General features: G+C 53.7%; 7 protein-coding genes across 7 annotated transcripts; 2 read left to right on the top strand and 5 right to left on the bottom strand.

Annotated features, from left to right (window-relative positions):
• Nucleotides 1–1,141: 1,141 nt before the first annotated feature.
• PG986_005711 (uncharacterized protein) lies at nt 1,142–2,414 on the bottom strand (the record flags this gene model as incomplete). Its single annotated transcript, XM_066841933.1, has 2 exons — nt 1,142–1,793; nt 1,882–2,414. The coding sequence occupies 2 exons, from the start codon at nt 2,412–2,414 to the stop codon at nt 1,142–1,144; spliced, it is 1,185 nt and encodes a 394-aa protein (XP_066701795.1).
• Nucleotides 2,415–3,643: 1,229 nt separating this feature from the next.
• On the bottom strand, nt 3,644–5,097 carry PG986_005710 (uncharacterized protein; the record flags this gene model as incomplete). The annotated part of the gene is made up of 3 exons (XM_066841932.1): nt 3,644–4,693; nt 4,747–5,034; nt 5,095–5,097. 3 exons carry the CDS (start codon nt 5,095–5,097, stop codon nt 3,644–3,646), a joined length of 1,341 nt encoding a protein of 446 aa, XP_066701794.1.
• Nucleotides 5,098–6,755: 1,658 nt separating this feature from the next.
• PG986_005709 (uncharacterized protein) lies at nt 6,756–7,790 on the bottom strand (the record flags this gene model as incomplete). Its single annotated transcript, XM_066841931.1, has 2 exons — nt 6,756–7,571; nt 7,656–7,790. 2 exons carry the CDS (start codon nt 7,788–7,790, stop codon nt 6,756–6,758), a joined length of 951 nt encoding a protein of 316 aa, XP_066701793.1.
• A 384-nt stretch (nt 7,791–8,174) lies between these two features.
• Nucleotides 8,175–8,888, top strand: PG986_005708 (uncharacterized protein; the record flags this gene model as incomplete). The annotated part of the gene is made up of 1 exon (XM_066841930.1): nt 8,175–8,888. The coding sequence occupies one exon, from the start codon at nt 8,175–8,177 to the stop codon at nt 8,886–8,888; it is 714 nt and encodes a 237-aa protein (XP_066701792.1).
• Nucleotides 8,889–9,373: 485 nt separating this feature from the next.
• On the bottom strand, nt 9,374–11,660 carry PG986_005707 (uncharacterized protein; the record flags this gene model as incomplete). Its single annotated transcript, XM_066841929.1, has 4 exons — nt 9,374–10,764; nt 10,821–11,019; nt 11,091–11,427; nt 11,491–11,660. The coding sequence occupies 4 exons, from the start codon at nt 11,658–11,660 to the stop codon at nt 9,374–9,376; spliced, it is 2,097 nt and encodes a 698-aa protein (XP_066701791.1).
• A 672-nt stretch (nt 11,661–12,332) lies between these two features.
• Nucleotides 12,333–15,980, top strand: PG986_005706 (uncharacterized protein; the record flags this gene model as incomplete). Its single annotated transcript, XM_066841928.1, has 8 exons — nt 12,333–13,751; nt 13,838–14,222; nt 14,282–14,458; nt 14,515–14,574; nt 14,636–14,859; nt 14,910–14,943; nt 15,034–15,810; nt 15,946–15,980. 8 exons carry the CDS (start codon nt 12,333–12,335, stop codon nt 15,978–15,980), a joined length of 3,111 nt encoding a protein of 1,036 aa, XP_066701790.1.
• A 200-nt stretch (nt 15,981–16,180) lies between these two features.
• On the bottom strand, nt 16,181–17,919 carry PG986_005705 (Glucose-6-phosphate isomerase; the record flags this gene model as incomplete). The annotated part of the gene is made up of 2 exons (XM_066841927.1): nt 16,181–17,339; nt 17,420–17,919. 2 exons carry the CDS (start codon nt 17,917–17,919, stop codon nt 16,181–16,183), a joined length of 1,659 nt encoding a protein of 552 aa, XP_066701789.1.
• Between the last annotated feature and the right edge of the window lie 203 nt (nt 17,920–18,122).

Raw genomic sequence — 18,122 nt, 5'->3', positions numbered from 1 at the left:
ATGCAATTACGTTAGAAAAGCAGCGTACAGTTGTGCTAGAGAAAGGAGAGGAGCCAGCACACTGGCAGTGACCGGGTTGATCCCTCCGTTCCTGACCACTCCTCCCGTAAAGATTTCGGCAAGCCCCCGGCTCCTTCATATTAAACGAGTCCAAGGTCATAGAGTGTGGGTTCATGCCTGGTATGATATCTGGGTAAAGATGGCCATGAGCTCTGTTCTCAATAGTGATTTTGTGAATTAGAATAAGTCCTCCATAAATCGTTCCAGGATATCGTCATGCATGTGGGAAAATTATAACTTTGTTAATAATAATCAATCAAGGCAATGGTTACTGGTTGTGGTAAATATCAACATCTGCACTTAACCCCTATCCCCATATATAAGTATACTTGTCTGATAATATTTCTCCTGAAAACAAAATCAAATAGCCGGTTATTGTTGCAATAAAAGTGTTCTTAGGGTATTCTACTTTGCCATATACAAGCCAAGAAACCATTGCTTACTATTTCAGGACAATGGTCAATGGTACTTGGGTTATGCCCATACATGAAATTCAGCCTCGAATCTCCATTTTACGCGGAGGCATGGAATGCTCTAGGAAAGGCCGTTGACGCTGAGTAACTCGATCTTTTATCAGCCTATCAGCCAAAGGTTATGGAACCAACTTTGAGTCGATTCATACGCATATTGGCTGCTATAAGGCAATACTTGAGGCAAATGGAGCAAAAGGACACCGGTATTAAAAAGCATACATATCATTGTTGTTCCAGATGGACTCCCTATCTTATTGACCAGGTGAAGTTGCTAATCATTGTCAGCAGCGTGCACCCACACAGCGCAAACTAGACTAGATCTCTAGAAAGTGATACTGATGGTAATATCTGACCAACTCCCATCATGATTCTGAGATGAGGGTGCCAAGGTCCAGCTTTTAGCAAATAAGATTTCAGGGATATCATAACGACGATTCAACTGTATTTTTTCAAGTCAAAGCTGCCATGGCATTGGCCGATCATGAACCAATTTGAAAGTTTCGAATAGGTGGGTTTACCCCTTTTCTTTGGCCAAATCCCCAGAGACACAACTCAAGTGACATCTATCCCTCCAATCCACTAGTGCCCCCCCCCCCTTTCCCTCGTCCTCAGTCATCATACCCATCCACCGGCATCGTCAGCACCTCTTCCAAGTCCACCACCGTCGCCGAGAACGGCGTATGCAGCCCGAGCCCCATATCATCAAACGTCTCGCCCCCGTAAATCAGCAGGTGATCCGGGTATCCTTCCAAGATCTGGATGGCGCGGCTGTAGACCGCCCCCGCGGGCGTCCCGTGCTCCTCCCAGCGGTCCGGGTCGCCGCCGTAGCGGTTCGTGTACACCTGGCGCCGGTCCGCGTCCGACACCACGATGGTCCCGTACGGCGTGCCGCCTGCGGAGCTCCAGACGACGTATGGGCTCGCGTTGGGCGCGGTCTGGTTGTTGACCACGATGGGCCGCCCCACCGCCTGGCCGAACTCGAGCGGGCTGTCGGCCATGACGTAGTACACCGGGTAGTGCACGCCGTGCGACGACGAGTTGCCGATGGGCCGCTCGTGCACTAGGATCCACTGGTCTACAGGGTCCGGCAGGTACGCCACCACCGTCATGCCGGGGCGTGCCTCGTAGAGGTCGTACGCGACGTCGTTCACCACGGGGCCCCAGGTGCGGAGGTCCGGCGAGGTTTGGTGTGCCAGTTTCTGCCCGTGTAAGGGGTCGCGCTGGTCTGAGTAGTAACAGACGAGCTGGTGGTCATAGACCCTGTGCGCGTGTCAACATCAAGACCAGGATCGGTCATCATGCTCATTCGTGGAGTGTCAATGTCAAGAAGAAAACAAGAGTTACTAACATGAGATATGGCTCCCAGATAGGATCAGCCCCATTCGTCGTATTAGGCCGGCCCCCCTCAGCAATATGACTAACAAACTCCCAAGTCCGAGCCCGATCCGTACTGGCGTACAAATCAATCCGAGTCCCGTTATTGCTCCAACTATTGCCCGACCCCAAAATCGTCCCGGCCGGGTACCCTCCCATCTCCTCCGTCAGCTCCGCCAGGGCCGGCTGCGCGCTCAGGCCCCACCCGTTGACCGCGTCGGTGAGGTTGGAGACCTGCGCCCAGCTGGCGCCGCCGTCCGTGCTCTCGAAGATGGGGAAGTACCCCGGCCCGCCCTGGCCCGACAGCGAGGCCGTGGCCAGGATGGTGCCGTCCCCGAGCGCCGCGTAGCGCGGGTACGTGATGGACTCGCGGCCCGTCGTCTGGTAGATGGTGTTGTTGGTGAAGAAGCCCCACGGCTCCGGCTTCTGTCGCGACGACAACGGCTTGGCGGTGGAGATGCCGAGCACCGCCGCGAATGCGGCGGCCTTCAAAAGCGGGAGCAACATGGGGACGATGATGATCAGAGGCCAGGTTCCGTGGGCTTTCGCAGACAGAGTGGTGTCCGTTCCTCGTTGTTACTGTACCAATGGCCGGACTCTGCTCCCCGCATCAAGAGGGCATTGGACGGCTATATATATATATGTATGCCCGCATGCGGGCTGTCTTTGTGCCATCGCATGTTCTTGCCTGCCATGAAGCGTGGAACCCGTTACGTGATGGTCCAAATGAACCGACTTGGCGAGCTCTCTCGCCCCAGGAACTCCGATCAGACGATCCAAAGGCCTGTTGAACATCGGGAAATTTTACAAAGGGTCGTCGCGATCCAATCGCAGGCCGAGCAGCCAATTAGCCGGCCCAATTCTACCTCCGAAGCTCACCCCCAAGGATCTGGCTACCTATTTACCCGGAAGTCGCTTGAGAAAGCCGTATGCTACTAGCCGTAGGATGAGGGGCTCCCTGTATGTATTGGATGACAGTCCCCGATCTCATTGGTGGGAACGTAACAGATGCAGCAGCAACGTCGATTCAAGACAAAGTCTTGCTTGTCGCCTGATCAAGCAATGCATCGATACGAGTCACGGTACGGCAAACTGGCGGATCTAATTGGGATCATGCGAAGCAACTGCAGCTGGTTTCATGCCTCAGCTTGCCCACCGGGGCAACGAGTCTACCAAAATAGCCGCATGGTAGTTGTGCTGCTCTGTACCGACATCCATCGTGATCCGGCCACACGGCTCGCGCTAAGACTTTGGGTTTGATGCTTCTAGCATATCAAAGATTCACCTCGGGTCTCGGTCGGCTTCCACCAGTGTAAACTCGCCTTTTGCGACTCAAGAACGGTAACTAAATGAATAAGATGCATAATATTCGAGGCAGACACATTTCGATCTGAGCCAGAGACGGGTAGATGCGATTTCGCAACGGCATTTGGCACAGTTGGCTGCCGTTTACCCATCTTACTGGCACTTTTGGTTCTGCGCATCCCTCCAAATCGGAAGCAAAGATGTCTTATTATTCGCTGCATAGTATTAAGCGACTAAATACAACATGCCTAGCTCCGCATGCCTTGCTTCTTAAGTATGACGCGCAATCCGCTAAGGCTCGCCAATATCCCACCACCGAAACGCCTGGCTGCTTCCGTGCAAATGCTCAAAGCTAGTAGCTGGTATAATCTAACTCTGTTCCCTTTTTGGTTCCGTGCTCATCAAAGTCATCATTGTCATTAGCAGACACATCAAATATCGTCATCATACAGATCGTCCATGAGCTCGTCGGGAAGAATGGCTCCTGGGTGAACCTCGCCACAGTTCTCGCACATCATTCCCTCCTCTTCATCGGTGTCATCGAGGAAGTCGAACATCAGGGCCTCATCCTGGACCTCCTCCCACGGAAGACCGCTGACTCGATCGAATAAGATCCAGTTTCGCTTGTGCGGTCGCTCAATCCACTCTGGAACCCGTTTCCAAATGGTACGGCAGGACAGGTACTGCGAATACGGCGGCTCGCCCTCATCCGGGGGTGCAGGAGGAAACTCGTCGAAGTAGTCAGGGTGGTCGTCATGATGGTGGTGGTGTACGCCCATAACAGGTCGCATAGATCGAACCACCTTCTTACGGAACTCATTTCCTTGCAAAACACGCAGTCCGCCCTGTTTCAGGGCGACCAATGTCGGTGCGTGGTTGATCAACAAACCATCGTCCTTGAGGAGGCCCGACAGCTCTGTGCCGGCCCGTGAGCCGGTGTCGTCCGTCGGCAAACCAGTGACAATCAGTTCATTGAGAGAGCAGCCGAGTTGGTGAGATGCAACATCGTGCAGCTGGGCTGGGGGATACTGAAACATATCGTCCCCGAAGTTGACAAGGTCGATGCGCATGACTTCAAGATTCGGCATCAGCCTAGCGCGCGGGACAGTGTGGTCATGGCCAGGAATGTGAGGGGGCAAGAGTGCCTCGAGGAAGTCCACAAGCTGGTACCAGGCGTAAGATCGGAAGCCTCGGCGTGCCAGAGTCGGTTCTTTGGCTCTTCGCTGAACTCTGAGTCTCGGTCGCCCGTGAATCTGCGGGTGGTGGTCTCTCGGGAGACGATGAGGCCGGTCCTCGTCATCGTAGAATCTGGCGATGATGCGCAGATTGGCCTGCTTCACGAGACTTCGGTACGAGGCATCAACCTCGGAGAACAACTTGACGGATTGGACCGAGGTAAAGGTGAATGTGTTCTGGGTCCACAGCATCTTCTTCCCCTCTTCATAATAGGCTCGGCATGTGGCGAGAAAATGAATGGCAATCTGGTTAGGTCGATTCTTTTCCTCGGGGGTCAGATGTTCCTTCTTGATCTTACCCAAAGGGTCGATGATGGGGGATTGCTGGTGAGGGCATACGAGAGAATCTTCAACATGATCTCAGGTGGCAGATAGGGAATCGAGGTGTTTGTGGTGGAGCTGCGGGTGCGCTTGCGAGACACAGTCTGATGGATGCCATACTTGTTGGGCCAGGTGATGCCGTTCTTGCGCAGGATACGCTTCAGCTGGAGGTTCTCATCTTCCAGCTCCTTGGCCTTGGTGCGGAGAGGATGGTTGTAGTAGTCCTCGGCCTGATCGGCCTGGTCACGAACTTCCCAAGCCGAATTCTGCAAGGAAAAGGTGAGTAGGCGATGTCGGCTTCATGACGAGCGTACAAGACGGCTTACCATGGTGAAGAGTGAGAGGCAGTGGCATGCATGCTCGATTGTTCAAGGTTGCGATGAAGAAGTTGGTGGTGATGGGGGATCTCTGAACGAAGTGCTGACGGTCTGGTGGATTTCAGCTTGGCGGAACCTAAATATCTCAAGTAACGGTCACCGCGCCAATGGTGGCAGGTCTCAATTGCTGTGCTGCACCTGATAGCGGAGAAAGGTCAAATGCTGTGCCTGGGGAGAAATGGCTCGTCGTTTGTTGACTCGGGGATTTGAGGTTGGGAAAGTGAAATCGGGAATCAGACTTTCTCATACACGATCGATGACTGCAGCGACGTCCCAATGTGGTGGCTGTCCATTCACACCCGGACCAGAGCGTGCGTTTGTTCAGTTCGTTCTATCCTGAAGCTGACTGGGATTGGCTGGGATTGACCGAGCTCCTAGGTTCCGAGGAGCCCAGTGGAGGCAGAGACGGCCGTCAGGTGGTTTTTGGGAAATGCAGATGCAGGTGATGCCGGGCCGTTGCTACCCAATTAACCTTCTTCTGATGTCTCCGAAGCGATAACACATGGAAAGTGGGGAGGCAGGAAGCTGAGGCATATCGCATCAACACTCAATTGGCAGGCAGCCTTCGATCTCTTTCGGAAAGTGAGAGATACCTACATGTACCTATGACATCCATAGCATGGGGCAGCTCGCCCCAAAATGTCCAGTTTCCATTCCCGAAATCCGATGTGATTTTCTTCTCTTACGTGAGCTTTACTTGGAGGTACTCGAGGCGGTCTTGATGAATGAATTGATGTATTATTGATTGGTGGATCCTGGTTTGGTTGCATTTCACGGCAGCTGCAGGGCAGGTACATAGGCAGCGTACTTGCATATGCCGAATAGCGGGGTGAGCTCCGAATCCTCCTACCGCCTCTCATGTCAATCTTGCCCCTTCCTGATACAGTTGTAGAAATCGAGAAGATTGATACATGTAAGGAATGACTCCTGCCTATTACCTACATGTATTTTACCTAAGGCCCATGCATGAGACGGGTGTGCCCTGCCTATCACCACCTGACATTTGAAAACATCGTTTGAAAGAAATGGCAACATAGCAGAATGAAGGTTACGTCATACCTGAACCTTGACGCCTACATGCAATATGGTCATTTGGCCGTGTACCACACAGGACGAAGAGCGCTGACTGGGATTCGGTCGGTTCAATAATTTGATGATACTGTTACAGACCCGAACTCAATTCATGTTTCGACCAATACTTTCTAGAAACTGTCAGCGTCCAGGTATCATTCGTCATGACACCAACCCATGTTTTGTTGTCTGCCCGCGCCTGCCACTTCAAAACTACAAAACACGGGCAGGCAAGTAGCTTCCAATGACTCCCCAAAACCACACCGACGAGTTGCATTATGCTTAAGTAGAGATGAAGACCTATGATGAGAGACTAGTAGTTTAAGGAACCGATTCGTGTGCCGGGGCAGGGGGTTTGAGGAAACGTGATAGCCTTGAGGTTGAATAAAGATCGTCTAAATATACAAACGGTTGTTTTGCTTCGCTCCGAGAAAGCGAGATTGGAAATCACATCGTACAAGTAATAGGTGCCCAATTTGTCCTCGATATGGGTATGTACGTAATCAACATTTATGCAGTTTTTTGCGCGCACTTTTGGCTTACAGACTAGCTTGCACTTTAGCATCTTCTTTCTCCTCGGCGTTGTCGTCAGTCTGCGGAGCCGCAGGCGCATCCTGCTTGCCGTAATCCCTCGCCCACAACGCGTCCCACGTCTCCTTGTCGACCGCGAAGCCCCGGGCGAAGTCCCGCTCCAGCTCGTGCGCCCGCCGGCCCAGCAGCACCATACTGTGCAGCGGCGGGCCCAGCGCGTCGTCGGAGTCGCAGAGCTCCTTGAGCGTGCCGGCGACGAACTTCTCGTTGCGGCCGCCGACGCGCGCGGCCCCGATGGCCAGGCTGTCGGGCCCGTAGACGCCCTCGCCCTTCTCCTCCTCGATCTCGAGCATCTGGCGCGCGCACTGGCCCACGGTCATGTAGCGCGGGGGCTCGAAGACCTTGTTGCCGCGCATCATGTTTTCGATGGTCTGCTCCTTGACCTTGATGTCGAGCAGCAGCAGCGTGTGCAGGCCGATCTGGCGGTTCTCCCGCACCCGGTCGTAGAAAGAGGCCGGCCGCCAGTTGTCCGTGAAAAAGACCATGCTGACCGTCTGCCCGAAGTTGTACAGCTGCAGGCCGCACGCCCCGATACCGCTCATGATGGACGCGTTGGGAACCGTGCTCACGGGGATGCCGAGATGGCGGGCTCGCAGCACGAGGTCGGCGTGCGTCGTGGCTCCGAACGGGTCGCCCACTACGAGCAGAGCGACATCTTCGGTTGCGGCGTAACGTAGGAGCTCGTTACTTTCGGATGGATCGTTGCTGTCGAACTCTACCGTCTCGCGATCGGCCACTATGATGGAGCGGCCATAGTAAGACTCCTACTGGAGCAGTTAGATTTCAGCTGTCCGGTCCATCCATTCTGTCGTAGACAAGAACTTCAAATCAGGCACAGGAGTCATTACCAGTATAGATTGGTCTACGAGCAGAATGCTAGTGTACGCCTCCAGGTAGACACGGGACGCCTTCTTGACGATCTCCAGGCCCTTGACGGTGATGTCGGTCTCATCCGAGAGACCTAAACCAACTAGGTACAGCATTTTGAGTATCTGGACCCTGGCCGTTAAATGATTACCGACAATGCAGATTCCGTGTCTGAACCTGGGCGCAAGCAAACTTCGTTCCTTTGCGACAAGAAATATTTTGGAAGGACAGCGAATGGATGGCGGGGTAGCTTCAAAAGACTGGGTCGATAAGCACATGCTTGAAGCTTATCGCCTTCAAGTGGTTCCAGTTTTGATTCAATTCCAGCTATCCGTCGACTCCCTGTCGCGCGTCACTAATTGAACTTCAACCCCGGAATCGCGTCTGCATTTCCTCGAAACGTCGTCTGTTTCCCGTCCACGCCAGCACACCAGTTTTACTACTTCCGATTGTATCAAGCTCTTCCACAGCTTGTGCAACTTTCCATCTACCAAACCAGGATGGCGTCCAACAAAGGTTCTGCCTATGGCACCGGCAAGGCCAGCGACACCTTCCGGGAGGACTGGGACCTCGACAAGTACGCCGCGAAGGCCAAGGCCCGCGAAACCGAGGAGCGCGAGGAGTCGAAGAAGCGATACGAGGCGAAACTGGAAGGCAAGAAATACTACAAGCCGATGACGGGCGACGAGTCTCTGACATCGGCGCGGTCGCGCGCCACCGACTTCTCGGCGCAGGTGGGCAAGACGATGCTGGTGCCCGGCGGCGCGGGCGTCGGCAAGCGCGGCAAGGGCGCGGGTCTCTACTGCGAGCCCTGTGACCTCACCTTCAAGGACAACTTGCAATGGCTCGACCACATCAACTCGATGCAGCATCTGCGCGCCATCGGCGAGACGGGCCACGTGCGCCAGGCCTCGGCCGCTGAGGTCCACGAGCGCATCGAAATGCTCTGGGAGATGTTACAACAGGAAAAAACAAACGCTACCACCAGCCTAAAGGAGCGCCTCGAGATCCAGAAGGTCGAAGACGACAAGGAGCGCGAGGCCAAGCGTCTCAAGCGCAGGGAGGCTGCCGAGAAGGTCCGACTCGAGCGCGAGAAGAGCAAAGACGTCAAGATGGAGTATGGTGAAGATGTCCGTATCGATGGAGAGCACGACGAGGACGATATGATGGCCATGATGGGTTTTGCCGGTGGCTTTGGCTCGTCCAAAAAGTGATGTGAAGGAGATAAACATTCCAACAAAGTTCAGCACGGGAATAACGCCTGCCAGCTCCAAGGTAGGATGTCTAGTCCGCTTCTCGCCTTTCGTACCTCAAGGGCAGAATCCGCGCGCCCTGTCTTGGTCCACTGCGTCCACATGTCGGCTGGGATTTATAAGACCTCCCTCGCGGCAAGAGTGCGAGAGAACGTAGTACATGATGCACCTCCCACACAATACGAAGAGGGCTCGGGCCTAAGGCGTAAAGCGCAGCCTTTACGGAGCCCGGTCTTGCCTAGCGCATAACATTTACAGCACTCAGCTCAATGCAGGATCAGAGGACTCAGGTTAAACTTCTGTCGTAGGATAAACTGGTTTTGGCCAACGGTTAGTCAATCTCCACCGCTTCACGAGCACTCCTACTCCTCACGGTAGTCTAATAGATGTTGCGTTGCAGTCCAGATATTGTACTATAATATGAAATCTTCAAGAACATACCCGCTTTATGCATATCCTGAATCCGCAGTATCGTCACTATCCGAACTACCGGTGTCGCTTTGCGATGATGTATACTCCCTTCTCTTCTTTTTCTTTGACTTTTGCTTCCTCCTACTCTTCCGCTTGGCCTCAAAGCCTGAATATGAGTGCGATGAATCGGAACGTCCCCGAATAACCTCGTTTAACTCCTCTTCCACCCAGCTGGTATTAAAATCATGATGGCCGCTATCCACGCGTTCCGGCACATACAGAGTCAATAAGCTACTTTCCGGTGGAGCCGTCGCCTTCGCCTTCTTGGCCCGCTTCCGTTGTTTAGCCTCTTCCTTTTCCAGCGAGTCCAGGATGTCCAAGGAAAAGGGGCTCGTAACCAAGATCTTGACAAAGAGATCTTCGTCCTTGACAAGCCCCAGAAGCCCGTCCAGGACATCCTGGTCTTTGTCGTCCTGGACCTTCCAAACCCCGTCAATCACGATATGCACGCAGGTCGATTTTGGCACTCGCCTGAGGAGCTCTTCGAGGATGAGGAACAGGCGGTTCGGGTCATCGATTGCGTTGTTGAACTTGTTCCATCTCGTGGACAAAAAGTCCAGATCGGCTCCGTGGGTACCTTTCAGATGTCCCAAGAGCTGGGATGCCAGGGATGCTAGAAGGCCTCGTCCACCTGTGAACAGGTCGCTCTTCGGATCAGGATCGCTTGCTCGCGGTACGCAGAAGTGGTAGAGGATAGGGAAAGTCCCGATCTTCTGCACGGCCCGGATAAGTACCGTGGAGGCATAAGATGCCGGGGTGAAGTACTCGTTCCGGTCACTCTGCAGTTCGGCAACGAGCAGCTTCGACACGGTGCTCCGCGAGTATGCGCACATCTCCTCGGATGCGAGGATGAAAGCGATGCGGTTTTGTTCGGCGTGGTTAGGCTTGCAACCCAAATCTTGGAAGCAGTCGACGAGATCTCTGGTCGCTACCTTGCAGACTCTTCGAGACAGCTTGCTCCAATCTTTGGGTACAGAAGGCCGGCCAAGCCCCGGGGTGTTCGCTCTATATATAGTAGGTGCCGAAACCGGTGTGGCATCTAGTAGCAGCTTGAGTTGAGCCTGGACAGGGTCAACTTTATGCGGGTCAGCATCCGGATCAGACAGCTTCCAATTTGGCAACTTACGCAGTCCCTTGTCACTGATCCTACCCAATACCTTCTCGGCGCTATTGGTCAACATTCTCAATTTTTCGTTTATTGAAGCCTGTTCCAGCCGGGCCTCTGCTGAAGACTGCTTCAGTCTTTGTGCGTCACAAAGGCTGGCCTCGTCGATGAATCCTTTCACGTTTGCCTCCAAGGTTGCAACGGCATCGTCAATCGTGGACCCGTAGGCCTCGCCTTTGAATGGTGCTTTGATGATTTTCTCTGGAGGTATGGGTCAGCAAACAAATACCAGGGGCATCTAGGGCACCTGATCTTACTGGTAGTACTCCCTGACAATTCTCGGACAATGAGCTCCAGCAAAACGAAGATGGCTACCAGCACAGCATCGGCACTGGATCTCAAGCGTCCTGACTCATGGTGGACGTCAAGCCATCCGTGCAGCCTCCTCAGAATGTCGGGGATCTTCTCCAACGTGCTACACATCTTGTCCCGCAGTGACTCGGCTCGCTCTAAGGCCTGCACACGTTCTCAGTCTCGATGGCTTGTCTCTTGGCGGTCTACCAATGGGACAAAGGGGCAATACGTACTCCCAGTATCATGGTAAACCCCCCACATATCACCGAGCCGTACGCGTCACTCGGCACAAAGCCCAGGAGCTTCTTGAACGTCGACGCGTTGCGCCCTGTGGCTCGTAATAGCCTCTTGATGCCGCTAGTACACTTGCTGACATTATGGAGCTTCTTGTTCCGCTCCTGGACCGTGCTCGCGATCTGCAGGACATCGTCCAACGTGTAGTCCTGTGCATCCTTGATGGTGATGCCGAACCTCGTGTCTACCTTTCGATCGATCAGGTTCTGCTGGAACGCGGCGAGGGTCTTCTTGAACTGTTCGAGTCTTTCGCGGGACTCTTTATGGTAATCCTGTCTGGGAGCGAACGAGTTAGTTCACGCAAAACCCCTGACTGGATCTGGATTTTTCGCAGCTTACTCGAAAACATTCTCACTGCCACCGGAGTGATCATATCCCGGCGCAAATTCGGGTGACGATGTTTCAACAATCTCCGCCCCCGTGATCACGTCGCCATGGGTCTCTAGGGACTCTGCCCCGCGGATTGTCAAGATCCGCGCCCGGGTTGAGTCCCCTGAGGTGGAAGCCATAGTACCGCAGCTTCCGTGGCAAAAGAGGTAGCTCTCGAGGATTGGGTCAATCAGCCAGAGGTTACGACTACGATTTGAACATTTACTATCTGGAATACCGCTCGCTCCTACACAGCAGGCAGCATCGATTGATGCCCACAGCCATAGGAACTGCAGTGTCTTGCGTGGCATTGTGACAAGCCCCTGTCGCTTTCCCCTCCTCTCAATCCAGTGTGATTTGCCTTGCAACTTGCATGTCCAGGGGGTCAAATAGCGGGTGCAACATGGCGTTCTGCATATTGACCCAGAGACACCAATCAGGTGCGCTTGTTGGTTCTGTAACGGTTGAGCGGTTATCTGTCTGACCAATTATCGTAAGTCAGTATATGGGGTCGGGACGGGCCGTGTACCACACACATTATTATTAGCACTCCGCCCGACCCTTGAACAGGACTCGTCGTGCTCAAATCTGCCTAACTCCTTCTGAGTAAAGTCCTAGAGCGCCCAGTATATTTAGTTGCAAGCCATCGTTTTCTCTCTCCACGACCGTTCATGATAACGGACCAACATTGCACGTCTGTGGTTGCCATCAGCCCACAGGCGAAGGCGGAGTCAAACACGCATCCATCTCACCCACCAAAACCAAGAACAGCGGCCTGATCTCAGGGAGAAAAGGATTCTCCTGTTGCCGAGATGGACAGCCAGACCAGCAACAAAGAGAACGATTCATTGACCGCATCTGGCAGTCGGCGGCCAAGCTCAAGCCATATTATGGACCCTGAAGTGCGATCTATCGTGAAAGAGTCTGGTAACTCCGATGAGGCCGTCAGGAAACTAGCGAAACTCGTGGATAATCTTCGAGGACGAACCGAAGGTTTGGAGACATGGGCGAAGAAGAGCGGAGGCAATCCGAGTTTTGAGAAGCCTAGAAATCCACCAATCCTCTACGACACTCCGGGCCCCGAGTTTGAGCTCACGGCCAAATTTCTCTATTTCGATCAGACGGCTTGGTATATGCGCTTCGGTCCGGAGGAAGGACACCCATTCATCAAGGCGCGCTGGGCCCGGCCCCAAGTTGATCCAGTGTCGCCAAGGACTGGCAACCCAAACCCAGAATCTGCCGATATCCTCGAGTTCTGTATGCATTCTCGGGTCATGAGAGACTACCTCGAGCATCTGGCTGTCGCTGTCATACAAGGGGGAGACCCGTTGAGCGATTCGAGGATGAGCAAGCTGGAGGACCATGATGGCACTATTAGTTTCTGCAAGCCCTTTCGATGGCTCATACAGCACCGCCATCTGATTGAAGAGAATGCAAGATCACTCGAGGAAGACCGTACTCGTTTCCAGTCCCATCGAGCCAATGGTGAAAACCCGGGTGCTGCAACCGAGCCCCTGAGCCTTGAAGATGATCTTCTCCCACAGCTTCGATACCTCCTAGCATTCATGGAAGAACACCTCGGCGAGCAGCTTCAGCGTTACGAGGATGCGCAAACCGGGAAGTTGAGAACTATCCGATTCCAGGATCTCTGGATGCTGTATAAACCCGGAAACCTGATATACACCCCGTCCAGGAGAAAAGTCGAAGTTTTTAATCGAGAGATTCCCCGCTCAGTGATTACGAAACGGCATGAGCTGGGAGGTGCCTGGGCGGGGGCTAACATACAACAAGAAATTGGAAGCGATGACGACGGAGATGAGAAAAAGCCGGTGATAGTAGGGACCGGAACACCGCAAGCCTACAGGATCGCCGCGGTCATGGGCGGGCTGCCCATCCAAGACCCGAAGAAAACCAGCTCGAGGGCGCTCGAACTCTACCATCCGTTGCGAGTCGTGCGGTATTACCTGGACTTCAACGGAATGCGCTACGACTGTGTTTGCGATCCCATCACGTTCCACCCCTACGACGGAGAGAAGGAGATCCTCAGTCTCCTTGCTTACCCTTTGGCATATGCACCTGATCCCGAAAAGCCATTGGGGGCAGGCCCGTCTGGTCCTGGCGCGACGGCCATACTCGAGTTCTTGAACAGACGAGGCCGATCATTCGTCCAAGTATCCGAGGCATCTCATAGATTGTATGAAGGGCTTACAGTAGGACAGACGAAAGAAAAGGTGAGTGGTTTTTCCCCTCTCGCATGACCCACTGATATGATCATGGACGACAAACTCCCACTGAATGTACTGACACCCTCACAAAGATCAACACCCCCGTGGTGATCGACCTCAAACTAGCCTACACAACCTTTCCTGGTCTCCAGCCCCAGCCTTCTCTACCCGACGCTGATGGGTATCTGAATGTAGACACAAAAGATAGGCAGATCCATGTAGAAATTACCGGTAACTTCAGATCGGGTTCCAATTACTTCCAGGCAGTCAAAAGCTTCGATTGGTATCAACGTCATCAACAGAAGTTGACTGAGAAGGCCACAGTCGATCTCAACGGCAATCTCGGCAGCTATCCGTCTGTGTCTTTGGACACGCCTGATGCTATCGAGAAGATCACGGATGCGATGAGCAGAGACGATTACCTTTGCCTCTTACCCGGAACGGTATATGCCTATGCTCTTCGATCACGCAAATGGGGTGAGTGCTCTCATTATTACCCCCATGCATGTTTGTACTTAGCTGACCGAGGTGCAAAGTATCTCTCGATTTAAGCCTTGTGCGGCCTGCTGTTAATCTGGGTAACTGGGACGACCTGATTCTGCCCTCTGGCCTTAAGGATATGGTCGAAGCCGTCGTGGAAACCCACATAGGTCGCTCGCAGTCGACTGCTCGCGTGAGGCGAGCGGCGGAAGTTGATATTGTTCGCGGGAAGGGTAGGCATGTGCTACTCGTTGCTGTTCCTGGACTTTAATGACTCACATACCCATAGGAAACGGGTGCGTTGTACTCTTGCACGGCGAGCCAGGTGTGGGCAAGACTTCAACGGCAGGTGAGCTTGGCATACTATCGTACTCACATCCCTGTTACGTTCCAGTCTGATACCCTTGCAGAGTGTGTGGCAGCCTTTACGCAACGCCCATTACTTCCTATCACATGCGGTAAGCTTTTGGCAGCAGATTCGTGGCAGGATTGGACGCTTATTTCAACCACAGGGGATATTGGATACGAGCCCGCCGAGGTTGAGCGAAGCCTGGAGAAGCTCTTTACTCTAGCGCACCATTGGGGCTGTGTCGTGCTTCTTGACGAGGCTGACGTCTTCCTCGCTAAACGAAGTGTAAGTGAACCTGTTTACGAATCTTACTTCCATGTACTCACATCAAGTAGAAGGAGGACCTAAAACGGACCGGATTGGTCTCTGGTACGTAGCTCTGCAGCCACCCGCTCCCATAAAACTTATCCACCGGTTAGTCCTCTACCGATCATGCTGAATACCTAACGATATCCCTAGTCTTTTTGAGGATTCTCGAGTACTACCAAGGAATTCTGTTCCTGACTACCAATCGAGTCGGCTCCTTTGACGACGCCTTTCGTTCTCGTCTCCACTTGACGCTGTACTATCCGAAGCTTGACCGCAAACAAACCGTTGCGATTTGGAACGTGAACTTGCGGCGGCTCGACGAGCTGAACAAGAAGCGCCGCGAGTATGGGGAACAGCCCATCGAGGTGCAGAAGGACAAAATCCTGAAGTTCGCCAAACGCGAGTGGCAGAAGCTATCCTGGAATGGCCGCCAGATCCGAAACGCCTTCCAGACGGCTGTTGCGCTTGCCGAGTTCGATGCCAAAAAGGCCAGCAATGCTGAGAAGAAAAGTATCGGCGATAGGGAGCAACATATACCGCCACCTGTAATACGGCCCGTCATCACGAAGAAACACTTCGAGACCATCGCGGGGACGTCGATGCAATTCGACGAGTATCTCTATCTGGCGCACGGCCGCAGCGATGAGTCCAACAATGCCAAACGGGACCAGGTACGCTGGGACTATGAGCTCCAGGACACCAACCGGAACCAACAGCGGCAACATCTGAAGTGGCTCGGAGGTAATCACAAGTTCTCATCGGACTCGTCGTCATCGGACAACGATGGCAGCACCGAGACTGGGTCATATTTCCCGGCGGATTCGTCAGATCAAGACGATCATAGCGATAGTGGGTCCTCGAGTAATTCGGACAGTGACGAAAAGATGAAACGAAAGAAGAAGAGTAACAGCAGTAAAAGGAATAAAGGTAGGTCGAAGGAGGACAAAGGAAGGAGGCATAGGTCAAGGAAGGGCAAAATCTAGAGGGATGGCGTGGTTAGGTATCTTCAATCGTTGCCCCGTGGTTTCACGTACATGTTTACACCACGCCTCACGTGCATAGGCCCCGTCCTGCGAGTAAACAGACACAAGACATAAGTCGTGATATAACAATGCGGTCTATTTGTGATAAACAACTACAAAACCAGTTTGGGGTAGTTGAAAAGCGCGTCTGTGTTGATACGCCAGTTCGTCATGATTCGTGATATTCCTTTCCTTTCCGTACATTAAGTTCCTTTTTCTGCATTTATTTATAGCATCGCCTTCGATGCTTGGTAGTCGTCGTAGTCAAGGTTGGTTCACAGGGAGGCATACTTCTTGAAGGCGCCAATCAGACCACCGGTGCTGCCGTCGTGCTCACCCTTGCCATCCTGGTCAAGCTCAGTGAGGATCTTCTTGGCCAGGACTTTGCCCAGCTCAACACCCCACTGGTCGAAGCTGTTGATGTCCCAGATGGCACCCTCGGTGAAGGTGAGGTGCTCGTAGTAGGCAATCAGGGCACCAAGCTCCGCAGGTCCGATGTGGCCGCCGACAAGGATGCTGGTAGTGGGGCGGTTACCCAGGAAGACCTTGTGGGGCACCAGCTGCTCGGGGGTCTTTTCATCCTTGAGCTCCTCAGCGGACTTGCCAATCATGAGAGCCTCAGCCTGGGCGAAGTAGTTGGAGGCCAACATCTTTTGGTGGAGGTTGTCGGTGATGGGGTTGTGGCTCTTGGCAGCGAGAATGAAGTCGGTAGGGATCAGCTTGGTGCCTTGGTGGACGAGCTGGAAGAAGGAGTGCTGGGCGTTGGTGCAAGGCTCGCCGAAGAGGATGGGGCCGGTGGTGTACTTGGCGGCCGAGCCATCGGAGGTGATGGTCTTGCCGTTAGACTCCATGGAGAGCTGCTGGAGGTAGGCCGGGAATCGGTGGAGGTACTGGTCGAAGGGAGCGACCAGGTGGGTCTGGCAGGCGAAGAAGTCGCTGTACCAGACACTCAGGAGACCACCGAGAACGGGGATGTTGTCCTTGAGAGGGGTCTCGCGGAAGTGCTTGTCCATCTCGTGTGCACCCGCCAGGAACTTGTGGAAGTTGTCGTAGCCGATATAAAGGGCGACACTCAGGCCAATGGCACTCCAGACAGAGTAACGGCCACCGACCCAGCTCTCGAAGCCGAACATGTTCTTGGCGTCAATGCCGAACTTGGTGACCTCCGACTCGTTGGTGGACAGGGCCACGAAATGCTTGGCGATGTCGCCCTTGTTGCCGGTCTTCTCGAGGAACCAGGTCTTGGCCGTGTTGGCGTTGGTGCAGGTCTCGGCCGTGGTGAAGGTCTTGGAGGCGACCAGGAAGAGGGTGGTCTCAGGGTCAGATGCCTTGAGAGCCTCGGCCATGTGGGTACCATCAATGTTGGACACGAAGTGGAGGGTCATGTCGTCGGCACCGTAGTGCTTCAGGGCCTCGGTGACCATGACGGGGCCACTGGCTAGCTGTCAGCTGCTTGTCTATTATACGACAGAGAGCGTGGGGGCTACATGGATAAAGAACAAGCACAAACTTACAGGTCGGAACCGCCAATACCAATGTTGACGATGTTGGTCAGCTTCTTGCCGGTGAAGCCCTTCCACTCACCGCTGCGGACCTGCTCGGAGAACTCCTTCATGTGGTTGAGGACCTCGTTGACACCGCCCTTGTTGTTCATGACATCGGCGCCTTCGACCTTCATGTCCCAGCCGCCAACATTGCGGAGGGCAGTGTGGTAGACAGCACGACCCTCAGTGAAGTTGATCTTCTCGCCGGCGAACATGGCATCACGCTTCTTCTCGACACCAGCCTCTTGGGCGAGCTTGACCAGCAGATCAATAGTCTCGGAGGTGATGATGTTCTTGCTGAAGTCGAAGAGGATGTCGGTGTTGCTGGGGGTGTTCTTGAAGGTCTTGGAGAGAGTCTCGAAACGCTTGGGGTCCTTGGCGAAGGCATCCTTCATCTTCAGGTTGGAACCGACGGAGCGGAAGTGAGCGTCCAGCTCGGCCCATGCCTTCAAAGAGTTTGCGGGCGCCATCTTGAGATGTGTGTGTGTAGTCGGCAATTGAGCACAGCTGAGGGGTATATGAATATCTGGAGAAGGACTGCACCAGGCAGACGGATGGAGTGTCAGTATGTGAGGTCTGCCGAAGAGCAAAGAGTCTGGGTCTGGAGAAGCAGGAGAGAGACCGGGTGGGCAGATGATTTCGTGAGAGGGGAGACGGGAGCTTAATAAGTAGC

The sequence above is a fragment of the Apiospora aurea genome (genome assembly GCF_038362705.1).
Source record: "Apiospora aurea strain CBS 24483 chromosome Unknown utg000004l_segment0_segment0, whole genome shotgun sequence".
Lineage (NCBI taxonomy): Eukaryota > Fungi > Ascomycota > Sordariomycetes > Amphisphaeriales > Apiosporaceae > Apiospora > Apiospora aurea.
Note: the sequence above shows the minus strand (reverse complement) of the source record. Positions and strands in the feature narration are given on the sequence as shown.